General features: G+C 38.9%; 2 protein-coding genes across 2 annotated transcripts in view; one reads left to right on the forward strand and one right to left on the reverse strand.

The window, feature by feature from the left end:
• The window catches only part of ptx3a (pentraxin 3, long a), an 8,556-nt gene extending 5,527 nt beyond the window's left edge, over window positions 1–3,029 (forward strand). Inside the window, exon 4 of the mRNA XM_008425328.2 lies at window positions 1,266–3,029. Within this exon, the coding sequence (XP_008423550.1) occupies window positions 1,266–1,921 (656 nt within the window). The 3' untranslated portion in view covers window positions 1,922–3,029. The remainder of the gene's footprint in view (window positions 1–1,265) is intronic.
• The window catches only part of veph1 (ventricular zone expressed PH domain-containing 1), a 76,474-nt gene that overhangs the window by 51,993 nt on the left and 7,278 nt on the right, over window positions 1–17,203 (reverse strand). Inside the window, exons 2-5 of the mRNA XM_017308330.1 lie at window positions 10,436–10,569; window positions 10,101–10,284; window positions 9,725–9,943; window positions 5,608–5,782 (exon numbers count right to left, since the gene is read on the reverse strand). Of these exons, the coding sequence (XP_017163819.1) occupies window positions 5,608–5,782; window positions 9,725–9,943; window positions 10,101–10,238 (532 nt within the window). The 5' untranslated portion in view covers window positions 10,239–10,284; window positions 10,436–10,569. The remainder of the gene's footprint in view (window positions 1–5,607; window positions 5,783–9,724; window positions 9,944–10,100; window positions 10,285–10,435; window positions 10,570–17,203) is intronic.

The raw sequence follows: 17,203 nt of genomic DNA on the forward strand, positions 1-17,203 counted from the left end.
AAAAAAAAAAACACACACACAAACACACACGTCGAAAAGCTTTTTTCTCCTTGCTACTATTTTCTGAGTGAGACCAAGAGAACATCAATATTTAGGATATCCAATTTTAGCAGGTTGGAAGAAAAAGCTGACTGGAGTGGAAAAAAGGGTTAGAGCAGGAAGGAGGGGGCAACCCAGAGAATGAAAATATATATAAAAAAACAAACAATCGAAAGTTGATTTTAAAGAGAATAGGTGACATGGTAGCCAAGGAGATTTTAAAATGTCATGAGAATTTGAACATTCTTATTTGACAGAAAATAGACCTTCTGGAGGTCAGTATTATACTCACTTTGTTAACTTTTGTTTTTAATTAATTGATCAGCTTTTACTAAATTTGGGGAGCAAAAGCACAAAATTATGGTTTGGTGTAAACTATATGAATAATTTCTAAAAAAAAATAATTATACAATCTAAATTATGCCAGAGAGGTCTTTCTGCATGGCATCTTCTCCCAGTGCATCAGATTAGTTTTTACTCACAGTCCAAAAATAGGCAAGTTAATTGGTCCGTAATATTTCAAACGTCAAGGATTTTTTTTCTTCACAAACAACCGTGTACTTAATTCTTTGTTTATTTGCATGAACAAGTGTTAAGCAGAAACAAAAACAGAAAACTACAACATTTATACCCTTAACTAATTTGCAAAGCATTTCCACAGATTTGCCTTCAACAACTTAAAACAATTCAAAAGACAACAAAACATCATAACGTGATAAAATGCCACACATAGCATAAAACCTAAATTAACTTGAAACAGCCCACAATGAAACAAGAGCCATTATGGAGCCATCATGAACTGCCTGTGCTTCATGACTACAATTATTGTCTACAACAAGTTATCAAATGTCTTTCTGAAGAGGATCATCTGAAGAGTTTTTAATAGGGTTAACTCTCTTGCTGGAGATTTTTTGTTGACTACCCCAAACATAGCCTTAGTCAAACAACTCTTTAAACATGTTTCAATTACTCCAGAATACAGCAGTCAGGGTGCTGACGTCTACTCCCATGAGAATTAGTCTAAATTAGTCTATCTCTTAATAACTTTATTGATTACTTATGAAACTTTGTTTTATGTGATAACAAATTTTTTGTCTTCCTTGTCTAATCCAATGTTTGGATTAGACAAGACATTTGACAAGAGACAATGTTTTGTTTCATTTGTATATGAAACCGTGAGTTTTACTGACTGACCCCATCTGCCGTCATTTCTACTTGTTGCACAGGGTGTGAGATGGCCCTCCTGTTTCCTATGCGCTCCCGTCGGATTTACACTGCTATCATTCCAGATGTCACCCTGGCCCTGTCCACCTTTACTGTCTGCATGTGGGTGAAGCCAACTTCAGTCTTCAACAAAACTGTGCTATTCTCCTACGGACACCGTCGAAACCCTTCTGAAATCCAGCTGCTGCTCGCCCAAACCTCTGCCGTGTTCACTGTTGGAGAGGAAGCTAGTCAGGTGGAGGCAAGGAGCGTGGTAAGCCCAGGAGAGTGGATCCATTTATGCGGAGCCTGGTCCTCCGAGCAAGGCCTGGCGACCCTGTGGGTGGGCGGGAAGAAGATGGCGTCCAACCCCGGGATGGCCAAGGGACACAACTTTCCCGAGGGAGGCTCACTCCAGCTCGGGCAAGAAAGAAACGGCTGCTGCCCTCTGTCTCCCACCAGCGGGAGTGGTGTGGCCGGGTTTGAGGAAAGTTTTGATCCAAAGCTGGCGTTTGCTGGGAAAATGACGGGGGTTAATATGTGGGACACTGTCCTGTCAGAACAGGAAATTTCCCAGTTGGCTGCGCAGCGAGGCCAGGGCTGCCAGCACAGGGGGAGCGTGGTGGCATGGGGGGTGACAGAGATGGTGCCACATGGAGGAGCTCAGTTCATCTACTGATCCATCATTTTAATAATCATAACAATTTGTTGCATACATATCCTCCACTCTGATAAAAAAAAGTCAAGCTGAAACCGTGGACATTTAAGAGTTTCAACATGACATTTTTAACACGTCTTTATAAGTGAGACTCGGATTCTCTGCATCATCTTTATTGATATTATCATGAACGGTTAAAGGAATAAAACAACCAATGCTGTGAGAGACTGTGAGAAATTGTGCTATAACCTATAATTTTAAACTGATTCCGTTAACTCAGTTTAGACAACATGACGTGTTGCTGGAAACGTGTTGCAAGCAGCATTTGCCAAAGACTTAATTAGAGAGCAAGAAAGACACAAAGTTGCTAACTCATTTTTGCTGACTCAACAAACTGGATAATGACCAGACAGCCAAGCAGAAATAAGAAGTCCCACACAGTGACAAGAGATGATCCTGTAATTGCAGGCTAATGACATTTTTCGTTTTTACTTCTGAGGATTTCATAGAAACAGCAGGTGCAGTTAACAAATACAAACAACACAGATTATGTATTTTAACAAGAACCAGTCATTGGGAAAATGTTGCTATCTTTTCACCACGGCCTTAAAGGTACAGTTAACTGCAGGCGGAGGTAGCTTAGTAGTTTTCATTGAAATTAAACTTTAGAACAACATATGCAACACTATTAAAAACTGCTGTACTTGCCTTCCTTTTAGATATGAAAAACTAGAACGTAGGGCTAATTTTATTATTTTGTTGCAACGTTTTGGATGTGTGAAAAACTTTTAAACTCAAACATATTTTTTATAATAAAAATACTATATTCATTAAGTGTTTACATCGATTTTATGAATAATTAATTTTATGCTGTGTCTTTTCTTACCTGTGTTCAATAGTTAGATTATTCTTTGTCTTTGGAATGAACAAAGTAAAAAAAATTATTTTGAATACGTGTATGAACCATGGGGAAAATGTTTACTCAGTCAAATCTTGCATGATTAAACTTGCATAACTCTGTTGCTTGTATTATACTGTACATTGTTTTATGTGAAAAGATGAAACAGAATGTATTTTGTAAATAAATATTTTTGCATAACACGAGTGAATAAATGGAAAGTTAAAGTGAGTAGAGAAGCTTTTTTTTTTGTCAGAGAAGGCAGAAAAGAATTTGAAAGAGTCTAATGAGGACTTTCACACTGAGCCTCGAGCCAACACAGGAAATTTAGCATGTTAAAAGTCTGTCCTAATTTATATTTGACATATTTCTGCATTAGCTATTTCTTAAAAGTGGGAATTCAAAAAGTTTTGCCCTGTTTGCTTTAGAGCTTATTATAATCATAGCCATGGATTTACTTCACTTCAGAAACAAATTAGATATTAAACTAAACAAAAACTTTATTTGAATCTGCTTTGCTACTGCTACAGTTTGACTATACTTGGTACTGCAACCATTTCTTGAGGCAGTGAAGCATCCACAGCTGTGCCCTACAATATGAAACAGAAACAGCTCCAAAAACAAAGTGGAGAAGAGTAAACGGTACTTTAGTCGTGTATTTTGTCTGAGTCATTTTAAAATGGTTATAGTGTTTTTTTCATTATCATTTTTTACCAGGCTGTTATGGACTGGTGGGGTGCGTGAGGTTCATAGTGTTGAGAGTAGAGCTAGCTTGGGGGTTGGGATTGTTTCATCTTCGGCTGTTCTGGTTGACTGGCTGTCTGGCTTGTTTGGACCCTGTGGCCTTTTTTCAGCCCGTTTCTGGATGGGGTCTGTGGTCTCCTCCATGTCTGCCTCAGGTTCTGGGGGGTAGATCTGTTTTGGCTTCCCAAAACCCCCAGTTTTAACATTCTTATGGAGAAACCTTATATACAGTACACAAGTATGCTCCCACACACACAGGTGTTTAGATCCAGGTGTTTTGTCAGAAACACCATGTTGGGCATGTTGGGCCATGGTTTACACTAAATGCATCTAATATTAACTTGTACTGTGTACTTTTCAGGGATATTGAAGTTATTATTATTACATATGCATACTTTGATCGTCACTATTCAGTTCTGTTCTTTTTTCTCTCTCTCTCTCTCTTCCTGCAGGTATAGAAACAGACTTCCAGGTTGTTTTGTGTTCTCTCTATCCTTCTTCCTCTCTTCTCACATCTCTCCTCTTTTCTGTCTTTTTGTCCATTACATCTGAAATAAATCCAAAGACCTTGGCACTCAGAATTGTTACCCGAGTGCCACCCTGCCAGGTACGACATGTAAAAAAAAAAAAAAAAAAAGGAAAAGTCCCCAGTTGTTAGTTAGTACTGGTTCATAATAATATATCTACAACCAATCTGCATTCAGTCTACAACTGCATTCCAAACCATGCAGTTAACTAAAGATCACATTTAACTTTAACAGCTTGACACTTAGCCCCCATAGAGCTAAACCCAGTTAAACTTTTGTAAACGAGCATGTGTGAGTGAGACATCCTGCTGCAGCTATAAAAGCTGCATCCTGCAGTAAGCTCTCTCTGGGTTGGGAATACACAAACACACAGACACAATTTCTTATAAAACTGAGTATATACCACACTGACAAAAATATAATGTAAATACGTCAAAACATACGCTAGAACCGAGTCGAACCATTTCTAAAGGAATGCATTAAATAGGACAATGTGTATATGACTGCACAGGCCTTCACTGACTTCAGTATTAAATACACATGTGTGCGGTCTGCCCGTCCTGCTAGCTCATATAACTGAGCCATCATCTACCTCACCCCTGTGTTTATGCTGAGGTTTCAGAACTCAGTTGCACAGCCGGCTTGTAAAACACAAAAGTCAACATGAGGCTGAAAAGGCCATAGTCAAGTAGATGGGTCCACGAGCAGAGAAAAGAGGAATCAGGAATGAAATGTTTAAGTTGCTCAGTTTCTGTTTTAATCTGTCTGAGGAGGTGCAAACCAAAACTCCATAATAAAAATCTCTATCCATCTTCTTAAATACTCTCATCAGCTCCCCTGTCAGTGTTCAATAAAAGCAACCCAAAGCATGATGTTTCAGAGTGAAGACACGGCTTGTACTGCAAACTATCTGAATCTTTTTTTCCTATTTGCTAAATAATCTTAAAGCAAAACGTGGAAAAGTAGCTGCAGTATTAGGCTTACAGTGTCTCACTTTTTAAAAAAATGCGTCATTGCATCGCCAAACTTCTATTGAGTGGTAAAAGTTATGATCACATATTAAAAAAACAACAAATAAACCATCTGTGAAGGTTTATGCACCACCTAAAAGTCATTCTTATGTATCCATGTTCAACAATAAGAGGCAGCTGCAACTTATTACCATTATTTTTCTGAATGGTTTGATTACAGCACCTTCTGATTGCAACAATAACTCCCTGTTCCACCAGAGTAAACATTTGACCCGATTGTTTCACTTCTGCTGAAAAGGCTCATAATGAGAGCTCATGAGTACAACTTCTACGAACCATCCCCCCAAAGTCAAGAATCATCATCTAAATAAGCACAATTACAAAAATTATACTGATGAGTTATTGAACTTATGCTATGGCAGGCTTTTAATTTCATTGTTTTTGATTAAAGATGTGGAAACTAACGTGGGAGTAAAATGATCTGCTTATTTTAAGTGCAAAGGAAATCACAAAAAAAAAAGCAGTAAGTCGCTTTTAGCTGCACGACTATAAGTGCGTAGACTGTACCTCCCAGCACACTGATGGTTATGGCCTCTGTATGTTCAGCCAGCAAGTCAGCTTTTGCTATAGCAGCCAGTGAGAGATAGCTGGACATGTTCCTGCTCAGTTCTCGGTTCCCTCTCTGAAGGAATCGCACCGCCACTGGAACAGCCAGCGCCATGACTGAGGGGCAGCTGTAGTTCTGAGAAGACAAAACAAGAAAAGAAGTTCAGATCATGTGGCTAAGGAAAGACAATATGATGGATTTCCTTCCTTCCTTAAAATTACAGTGCCTTACAAAAGTATTCACACCCCTTTAACGTGTTCATATTTACTAGTACTCAGTGCTTTGTGCTTTCCAGGAGTTGACAGCACGTTGAAGTGGTAAAAGGAGCACATGCTGTAGGATTTCTTCCCGCTGAACCAGGGGCTTCCCAGATCAGGAAACCCCTTGTTTGGAGAGTCTATGCCAAACTATGCCATTGTATTAAGACTAAAATTAAGACTACTGCACACCAAGTGGCGGTTACTTCCTTGTTGCTGAATAGCTGGCAGTGGCAAATGAAGGAGACTATGCACTTGTGTTAGCTTTGAAAAAATTGGTGACTAGCATCCATAGGCTGGCCACCCATTTGCCTGTCTACTTCATCTATCCATTAGCACCTATTTTCTTAAAAAAAACCAACAACTTCAAAAATCAGCAAAAATGGTTGGTAAATTATATCTGTAAGCGACATACATTAGATGTATTGATGTGTTCTTTAGACAGAGTTTATTGTAATTCAACATGACGTCAAGCATAAACATACTGTAGGGGCTGAAAGATATATAATAAAAAAGTGTGAGTGGGAAAGGAGAAATGTTATTTGAGATGCACCAGCACCCTCTAATGGACAGTGTGATTCAAAACATATTCATACAACCTAAATAAATAGAAATTAAAACTCTGTCCGCACTTCTGTTACATGAAATTATAATTTGCTACCCCAAAAATAACTTTCTTTAATGCCAATGTTTTAAATATTTTTTTAAAGAATATGCTTTCTCTGCACTATGACTCCCTTCTGCCACATGGCGGCAGTGTAAATACTGGGTTGCCAAAATACAATGAAGCTGATATGAACTCAGTCAAATTATCAGTCCACATCAAAATATGACAAGATTTCAAAACTAATTATAATTTAATAATCTCAAGTTATTATTTTCTTATTGTATTTCTTTGTGCGTAGTTATTGTGAAAGTAAAGACCACAGTGTGTTCAAGTCTGCAGAATCTTCTGGCTCATTTTCTTAGAGAATAGATGTACAGGCTTATACATCCCACCTAATTCTCCATCTTTCATCTTTCTTGAGGGCTAAATTTAAATATTTAGATCAAGACATTTCACTGAGTCTGTGTGGTGAATGTTCATTATAAGACAGAAATCTCTGTTCGTGTTTATACTTGCCTGTGTTCAGTTTATTTACAACCAGCAAGCCAATAAACCTCTTCCTCCAAGAAACCACTGCATACATCTCTCCTGCTCCTTGTGGGAGTTTCAGAGGAAGGATAAGACAAGTGTGTTGGTGTAAATTCAAAATGACAGCGAGGTAAAGAGAGAATCAAAGATATCGGAGATCAAGGGGGCTAGAAATCAAGGAGGACGGTTTTTAAAAGGTAAAGAAAGAGATTCGCATAGTCTCCTGTGATAGCTATTGTAACTGGGACATGAGAATCAGACATTTCTGCCAGAGCTGTCAGACTTTTTAGTCTCACCTCTGTGTGTGTCTGTGTGTGTGAGCATGCGAATGGCCTTTTTCTGAAGAGTTGGACTCATTAGGATGGTATTAACACATTCCCATTCCTGAAGGAACAAGGACAAGGGGGGTGGAAAAGGCAGAGGACAGAGTTTGTTCAAGTCTAAACCTTTTTGCTTGAGAAACCCGAGATGAGAAATCTTATTTTCTCCATCAATTTTTAGCATTTTTGTACCTTTGGTGTTAAAATCAAACAAAGTTTCTGTCATTTGAACATTCCATCTACTATTTAAATGATTTTTGTGTACAAACCTTTACCGTCTACGATAACACACTTCTCTTCCAATCAAATGGTGTAAAATCAGTTATAGGTTGCAAAAAAATAAAAAAAATACAGCAATGGGAAAGCATATAAACTGGGCAAGGGCAAGTTAAATGTATCATGCACAGCACCTCCACAGGCTTTGGCACCCCTGATAAAGATGTGCAAAAAGCCTTAAAATAAATTGGTTTTTAAGGGCAATTTGGTGACCTAGATGTCACTGTTTTCACAGTTCTCTAACAGGGAGCTTTGAAGATTATTTTTTACCTCCCATAGCATCCACCTCTCTGTCTAAAGTAGAAAAATATACTTGGGTTCTGCTCCAGTCTTGTTTGTCATGATTCCAACTGCTTTAAACTCTTTTATTATTGCCTTGAAAGTAAAACGTGGCAAGATCAGTCAAATAGCTGTTGTGGGAACTTTCTAGATATATTAGGTTAAACATACACCTGTTTTCTTTATTTCCAAGTTCTCTTGTCTTTTCTATATTGAAGAGCAATTTAGACAAACAAGCTGCTGTGCCAAGTCCTATTTTTATCCTTGGGAGACTGAAAGTCATGCGTTATTAATTCGACATTCCTAGACACTTTGATCAACTCCAAAAGTGAAGAAAGTACAAAATTACTAAAAGAAATGCTAATGTTACACATATCTCTCATTCTATAGATAGATGCTGTAACATCGTTTAACACACACATACACACACAGTCTCATTCTGAGGAAATGAGTATTATTTGCACATGTGCAAAGATCAAAAGCATTTGGTTCTGCACAGTGAAACTGTGTGCAAAGACTGCAGACCAGAGATTTGACCCTTACTTTTCAGGCTGTGACATTCGATTCAAAGGATATGTAATCCATTCACAAACGACCTTGTGGCAAACTTTGAACAGAAAAAACACCCAAATGGCTTGATGCCTTTACTTTAGCCATAGTTTCAGTTTCTCCAGAAAATAGCATGTTGTTAAATGAACTGATTAACAATAGCTGTCAGCAGTACTCTTGTTTGAATTAGTAATGCACTAATTGATATCAGTACATCACTCAGAGAAAAGCCTTTAAAATGTCATACTGCTGTAAGCGAAAAAGGTCGATTGTAGCTGATGTCAGGATTACTTCAGTGTACGCGATATTTGAGCTTGTTGAAGTAAAAAAATAATATTCATATGTGTAATAAAATTTAGACATTTTCTTAGCATTTCAATTATTCTAATTACAATAGAGTGCCTTGCAAAAATTAATAATTAATATAAAAAATGTATATAGCCCATGTTTTTTTATGATTTTATTGTTCCACTTTCTTCTTCTTTTTCTCAGTTGATGTTCAGCGTTGTTTTGCTTTTCAACCTTACGCAGCTTTACACTTCTACACAACTGTATCCCTGACCTGTCTGCTTTTTCTTCTTTTGAATGTAAGGGTTGGATTTAAAATTAAATGTTTACTAATCTGATGAAGCTATAAGCTGTACCAGTTTTTATTTATCTCTTGATAAGTGATATTGCAAAAGATAAGTGAAATATAAATCATTATTTATAGTCTTTAAGTGAGACATTGTTTTTTATCTGGAGAATAGCACCAAAATCTGTAGGAATCGTTCTATTCTATTCTATTCTATTCTATTCTATTCTATTCTATTCTATTCTATTCTATTCTATTCTATTCTGTTCATACTTCACCTTATGTCAGTTTGTCACAAAATCCCAATAAAATGAAGTGTGTGGCTGTAATCTGACAAAAAATGAAAAAGCCCAAGGACTACAAATAGGTTTAAAAGTTGATATTGTTCCCTTATTTAACCAACTTGAGGTGCAGCTTTGAATTGTATTTCAGTACAAAGCTATAAATGGGCCATATTGAAAGAAAATACTAATATATCTGTAAGACTCTCTTCATATACTTTGTAAATATGTGAACATCTTAGTGTATAGAAACCACATGTTTTTAAGAAGATTGCAAATATCAACCTTATTTAGCACCACAGGCATAAATCATTTTCCATCTGATGACAGGTATGTGCAAAGCTATGTCCTTTAAGAGTTCCAGGTCATCAAACCCCCAGTGTGTCTGTTTCTGATGAGCATGTACCTGCAGGATGCAGCTGGTGATGTCAGAGGCTATCTTTGCGTGCGGCGTGTCTTCTGTGCTTTCCCCTTGAGGAGTGAGGTTATGTTCAAGACAAGACTCCCACAGGCCCACCAGGGCCGTGCTGTGTCGCTCGATGGAGCCGGTCTCTCGGATCGCCGTGGTGATGCGTGTGATGCAAATCTCGACCACGGCCTGATCATTGTCATTAGTCAAATAGTCCTGTCGGTCAGCAGAAAGAAGCAGGCGGCAAAATTAAGAATATTAATAATATATGACAAAATAAATAATTCATTAAAGTGGCATTTGCTATGTAAGTATTAACATAACTCTCAAAGGACTGTGTATCGGTTTTGCCTGTTTAGACATGCTTACTGACTGGTGAACAGGAGATGTCCTTGATCTGATCCAGAGCTTCAGACAGGCCGTCTTCGATCTCCGTGTCCTCTAGAGAGAACAGGTCTCCTGCTCTAGACAGGTCCCTCTGGCCGAGGACCCGACTAAACAGCTGGTGCATTCTGACCCTGGAGGAGCGGTCCGCTGAGACCAGCTTATACTCAGAACTTTACGATCCCGTTTTGGAGAATGAATAAAACATAACAGTATGGGGAAAATCCTGAACTAAAGAAATGCCTTTTCTGTTTCACTTTTTGAAGAAAGATATGAAATATCAACCGGAATTATTTGCATTTTAACAGTAGCACCTAAGTTCACCTCTGTGAGTCCAGGATCAGGTAGGCTGGATGTGACTGGACCAGTTTGGACCAAGCTTTTCTGGCTCAGTGTGAGGTCTGTTAGTGTGGATGACAGCCATATTCTGGAGAAACGAGTCCTGAAAGAGCAAAGTCCTGAAAGAGAAAGAGGAGAGAAACAAAAGAAAAAAAAAACAATCAAACACAAGACATTCTGCAGCACAGGATAAAGCCAAACTACAAGGCAGAATCATCTGAATGTGTTTGAAAAGTCCCAGTGTCTGTCTTGCTTAAGCATGATGGAAGGAAGACTTGATAGCAAACTAAAAGATGTTAGGGCAGCAGAGCTGATTAGATTTTCTGTCAGGAGTAGAGAAGGACAGCTGTTTGGGCGGCTCTTTTCCGTCACTGAACTGAGCTCAGAGACAGATGGGCCTGCAGCTGGAAACTGAGGACTTCTACAAAATTCACTAGAGTTTGGAAACAGCCTAACTAAATGTTGGTAGTGGCATAAAAAAATAAAGCTATAGCAGTCAGAAGATAAACCTGCAATCCAGACCCCACAGTCTGTGGTTCTTTAATAGGAGTTTATCATTATAGTGGTGCTGGACGATGTGGCTGAAAAACTTATCATGATATATGCATTTCATATTAGTCAATATTGAAAATTATTGGTTAGTTTTTTTTTGTTATGTCTAAAATACTACCAAATTGGTGGTGTGACCTTTCCTGTTTAGTCCAGAGTTTTCACTGTTTCATGATCCTGTCACCAGTTCACCACTGTTCCTTTCTTTTGATAGATCCTGAGCACTTAATAGTTCACAAAAATTGGCTTTTGGGAGTTTCTCTGACCTCCTTATCAAGCCATGCCAAATCCACTGAAAACTTTGTCCAATTTTCCTACTTCTAACTTATCAAATCTGAGGACAAAATGTTCCATTTTCTAAGTATAGACAAAGACGGCAGAACTGTGTGGTCCATTACACAACACCACCACAAAAACTTTATACAAAGGTAAAACAGGCTAAAAAGGAAAAAAAGTGAATCCAAGAATTTCATATAAGTTTTAGTTCAATAAGAAAGAAAAAGCAGATATTCACAGATCAACACCAGGCTACAACGTCCCCAGATCCTCTGCAGTTGGCAGTTCACACATTTGCTCAGTGGAAACACAATGCTGTCTTTTGTTTCCCCCAGCCTACCTGCTTTAAATCCAAGGTTATTCTTTTAGAAACTGCCCACTCTTTGCAAGAGCATGGTTAATATATGATGACTTGATCTAAAGCCTTTGGTAATCTGTCACATATCTGCAACCAAACGGTGCATAGCTTCCAAAATGCACACAAAATGCACTTCCATCTAAAAAAATATGTATATTTTGGTCCGACATGGGAAGTGAAAAGCATATTTTCACAATAACTATGATTCTATATTCAAAGATTTAAACTAAATGCCTTTACTGTGTGGTGTGAAGAAAGGCAAAGTTGTGGGATTGGAAAGTAACACGTTAACCATTTACATGCGACGGTCGCTCGCTTTGTCAGCTTTAATAAAACATTAAAACATTAACTCTAAAAGCAACACCACCAAAAAAAACAAAAAAGAGCGAACACTCCCGCACCAGTTAAACTGGGATCTTTTGTTTCCTCTCCTCCTTGGATGTGAGGCTAAATAAATGTATCTGTGTCACTCCGTGCTTCCAGTATGAGCTTCCCTCTTCAATCGGACACAATCGAATCCTCACACAGTTTCCCTGTGAGCCACACAGAAGTGGGCCTTAGCCAGACCAAAGGAAAACACAAAGCAGATCATTGGGAGACTTATCTCTGCTGCCAAGCCAGCGCCGGCCATGAAGACTATGCCAGGACACAACAACAGGATACTTTACTGGTCCTAGCCTGGACCACAGAACCAAAAAAATAAAAAAAACAAACTAAGCAACTATAGAGCAAAGAGATTTATCTTTAACCCACAGGCATGCCAACAAAGGAGCATTACCATTTATAGGATCAGAGATCTTTCTGTGGAAGGAGCTTAAAAATTAAAACCATAATGAGATCCTTTTATTTTCCCCGTGCATTTTTTTCTCATTCTCTACCAAGTATTCCAAGTGGAATACTAGTTATACTAATATTCTATATAATGTTTCTGATGTCCATGTCCAAATTTCTCTAACATACAGTGGTTGCACAAAATGGCTCTATTTTTATCCTCATCTTATACTTACAGACTGTTGTGAACAATTAGGAACGCACTGTCTTTAAAGTGGCGGTTAAACCCGTTCTGAAGTTTTTGCTCATGCAGCACGAGTTTAACAGCAATTTTGAATCAACTTACAATATTTCCTTCATATTCTCTATGAATCAGTTTATTAATATTTTGTTTCCCTTGTTCTCTCCGGCTTCCTCCTATATACCCAAACAATGCATACCTCAGGAATTGGACTATTAATTTCTGGTAGAAAGCTGATAGATGTCGCTGTTTTAGTCTTGTAACTAAGCATTTAATAACGGTAAGGTACAACTTTTGACACCCATGACCCCAAATACCAGAATGCAGATAACAGAAAGTCATTTTTACATACCTACCAGATAAAACACTTAGCAACAAAATGGTAGTGGGCCAGAGAGGCAACGGGACAAGGCAAAAAAGAAGGGGAAAAAATTCAATAGGAGAAAGAAACAAAACTCGCACAGAGATATGCAGACTAAAAGAAAGATAGCAGACTAGGGACAGAGGCAAGGGAAAGTCAGAGATGGATAGTGTTTCAGTGTCCTGAATTCTGGATCCAAACTGCAGAATGCTGGCAAATACGGTTTCCATTAGTTCCCCTGAATAACACACAATCACAAAGAGTATGATACAGTGCCTGTTTATGTACAGGCACTGTATCATAAACAGTGTGAGCATGCGCTCTCAATATGTCACAGAGCACCTGAGTAACTGAGCACCAGTGTGTTTGCATGTGTGTGTGTGTGTGTGTGTGTGTGTGTGTGTGTGTGCGTGTGTGTGTGTGCGTGTGTGTGTGTGTGTGTGTGTGTGTGCGTGCGTGCGTGCGTGTGTGTGTGTGTGTGTCTGTACACATAGCGAGGAAAAAAAAAGTGGGTCTGAGGAATTTCAGTTCTTAAACAATCAGCAAGTTACTATTAATCACCCGGCTACGGCTCAACAAGCTTAGGAATGTACCCTTTAGACATTTATTGATGTTTTAAATTCTGCTGTGTTGCTTTTGACAGTTGGTGGTTACCATAGTTACCAGTAACTGACAGCTCATTCCCTTTTTCTGTTGCTGTCTGTTACTGTGGTGTGTATTAGAATAAGCTCTGTTTTCTTTACAAATATTATATTTTACAATATATTTTGGACAAATGTGATAGTGTACAGGGTTTTTTATGTAAACTTCCTATGTTTTGTGTTATTTTTAAATGTTATCATTGTTAATGTTGCTCATTTTAGATTGTTTAATTGTACAAATGTTAACTGCTTCCAACTGCTATTGCGTTCTAGTTTGTTGAGGGTTATTTATTGTATTTTATTTAATGTATGGAGGCCAGAAGCTGCTAGACTGGCGATAACCACCAACTTGTTTTTTTCTTTTCTTAAGGTGTGTTTTAATTTTTGAAACAAAGTAATGGTTCTATTATCTCTGTTAGTGTTTGAATAGTACATGTATGATTTTATTTTCTGTTCTAAATTATATAGCCATTGTTATTCATGTTAAAGATGTGATTAGCTATGTGGATTAATGATATGAATTTACCACTATACGATCACAGCCCCCTTTTTCTGTTGATGTTTGTTACTGTGGGGGCAGAAGCTGAAACCTTCAAAAAAAAAAAATAGGAGATTTGGAAGGTAAAGGTACAAGGTAAAGGTAATTGTATTTGTATAGCACATTTTCAGCAAGAAGGCAATACAAAGTGCTTCACAGGAATTAAAAGGAAATACAAACAAAATAACAAAACAAAGGAAAGAGCAAAAGAAGAAAAATAATCTAATGTTGATCTAAAGTAAATAAACTAGATACTCCTATTCAGGGTTGGTAGATACGTATAAGTAAGTATCCTCTGGTCTAATTCCTTTTCTGGTTTGGAGAATAGGAGTCTAAAACATAGTTGCTAAGGTACTTTTTCTGGATTCTAAATTTGTTCTAATCCCTGTTCTGGGTTGCTAAATAAGTGTAAGTAAGTAAGTATCCACTGGACTTCTGGGTTGCTAGAGAAGTATAAGTAAGTATTCTCTGTACTTTCAAAGTATGCTCTAAATTTGTAAAAGTAATGAGTACTCCACAGTTTCTAAGTAATAATAAAAAATAAAAGTCTCTGTTCTGGAATAATTTTTTCTGGATTCTAAGTTCGTTCTAATTCCTTTTTTGGGTTGCAACAATAGGAGTCTCTCTGCATGATAATCTAAAAATTTGTCTAATATCGGTTTAAATAGTGAGTACTCTACAGTTTCTAAAAAAATAAGCTAAAGAGTGACTAATAGATTAGAGTATCTGGTCTAAATCCTATTCTGGGTTAAAAGTGAGTACTCCACAGTTTTAACAAATTAAATAAGAATAGGAAAGGACACATTAGGGCACATGGCAACATTCAGACAAAACAGATACATGGGTATCTTAGTTCTGACAGATATGTTTTACACTGCATGTGTAAACTTGGCTGGCGGAAAACATAATCATAGGTGTAGGAACCGGGGGGGAAGCAACAAGGCGCCTTCAACACAGCACTCCTCTCTCCTGGCAAATCTGAACGGCCCAGCGTGTTTGAGAGGCAGGAGGCAACAGAACTAGTTTCAGCAAAACAACCCGTTTCTCTAGAACCAGTATCAGCATCGCGACTCATTTCTCTAGAACCAGTGTCAGCAAAGTGACCTGTTTCTCTAGAATCAGTGTCAGCGAAGCGACCCATTTCTCAAGAGCCAGTCAGCATCGCGACGAGTTTATCTAGAGCCAGTCAGTATCGCAACCAGTTTCTCTTGAGCCTGTCAGCCTTGCGACCCGTTTCTCTTGAGTCAGTCAGCAAAGCGACCGGATACTCAAGAGCCAGTCAGCAAAGCGACCCATTTCTTTAGAGTCAGTCAGCAAAGCGACCCGTTACTCTAGAACCAGTTGAAGAAAAACGGCCTGTTTCTCAAGAGCCAGTCAGGAAAGCGACTCGTTTCTCAATAGCCAGTCAACAAAGCGACACATTTTTCTAGAGACAGTCAGCCTTGCGACCCGTTACTCTAGAACCAGTTGAAGCAAAACGGCCTGTTTCTCAAGAGCCAGCCAGCAAAGTGACCCATTTCTCTAGAGTCAGTCAGCACAGCGACCCGTTACTCTAGAACCAGTTGCAGCATAACGGCCCGTTTCTCAAGAGCCAGTCAGCAAAGCGACTCGTTTCTCAAGAGCCAGTCAGCAAAGCGACACATTTCTCTAGAGTCAGTTAGCAAAGCAACCCGTTTCTCTAGAACCAGTTAGAAAGTTACCCGTTTCTCTAGAGTCAGCCAGAAAAGCGACCCATTTCTCTAGAGTCAGTCAGCAAAGCGGTCCGTTTCTCTAGTCAGTCAGAAAAGTCACCCGTTTCTCTTGAGCAAGTCAGCAAAGCAACCAGTTTATCTAGAGCCAGTCAGCAAAGCGACCCGTTACTCTAGAACCAGTTGCAGCAAAATGCCCCATTACTCAAGAGCCAGTCAGCAAAGCAACTCGTTTCTCAAGAGTCAGTCAGCAAAGCAACCCGTTTCTCTAGAGTCAGTCAGAAAAGTCACCCCTTTCTCTTCTGCAAGTCAGCAAAGCAACCAGTTAATCTGGAGCCAGTCAGCATCGTGACTCGTTTCTCTTGAGCCAGTCAGCAAAGCGACCCATTTCTCTAGAGTCAGTTAGCAAACCAGCCCGTTTCTCTAGAACCAGTGTCAGCAAAGTTACCTGTTTCTCTAGTCAGTCAGCAAAGCGACCCATTTCTCTAGAGCCAGCATCAGCAAAGCGACCCATTTCTCTAGAACCAGTCAGCAAAGCGACCTGTTTCTCTAGAGCCAGTGTCAGCAAGGTGGCCAGTTTTATCAGAACAACCAAAGGAATTAGAAAATGAATGCTGGCTATCCAGTACCTGAGTGTTCCTGTTTGGTACATTGTCTGGAAAACCTTATCTACCCTCTTACCGAAGTTTCCTAGAATTGAAGCTGGTCCCTGACTCTCCTGTTTCTTCATCTACTGATGCTCCTTATGCTCCTGTTCCGCCAATCTTTTCCTTAGCTGAAAATTTTCAGACTGTAAATCCACAGTCTCTCTCGTGCCGGCTCAGGAGATCCCCTAACTACTCTGAAAGACTCTCCAGGTCTTCGGATCACTTCTCTATAGACAGCTGTGCCTTTGTCAAGGTCATCCGAAGCTTCTGGAGTCTTCGTTTCAGAGTCAGTTGGGCCACTTCCAGGCAATGCACTTCAGCTCTCATGTCCTCGTGTTCTAGTCGACGCCAGCCCTGTGGCGGGCATGACGTCATGCATTTAAAAGGCTTCCGTATAAAAAAAAGACGGCATGAGAAGTGTGCATTTCAGTTCTGTTGGACAGTAGAGACTTCAAACTTTATAAAAGTAGTGTTTTTATATTGATTTTGTTTTATATTTACTTCCAAATAAAACCAGGAATATGATCGATCATTTTCGCCATAGCGTAAAGCGCATTTTACGCACGTTGAGTGCAATCAGTGGATGTTTTATGACCAAAAAGTGAACGAATGCATCATGAAAGCCATTTTTCCGAGTTCCTGCAAACTCACCACATTTCTGAAGCAACCAATCAGAAAGCATT

This window comes from Poecilia reticulata, linkage group LG13 (genome assembly GCF_000633615.1).
Source record: "Poecilia reticulata strain Guanapo linkage group LG13, Guppy_female_1.0+MT, whole genome shotgun sequence".
Taxonomy (NCBI): domain Eukaryota; kingdom Metazoa; phylum Chordata; class Actinopteri; order Cyprinodontiformes; family Poeciliidae; genus Poecilia; species Poecilia reticulata.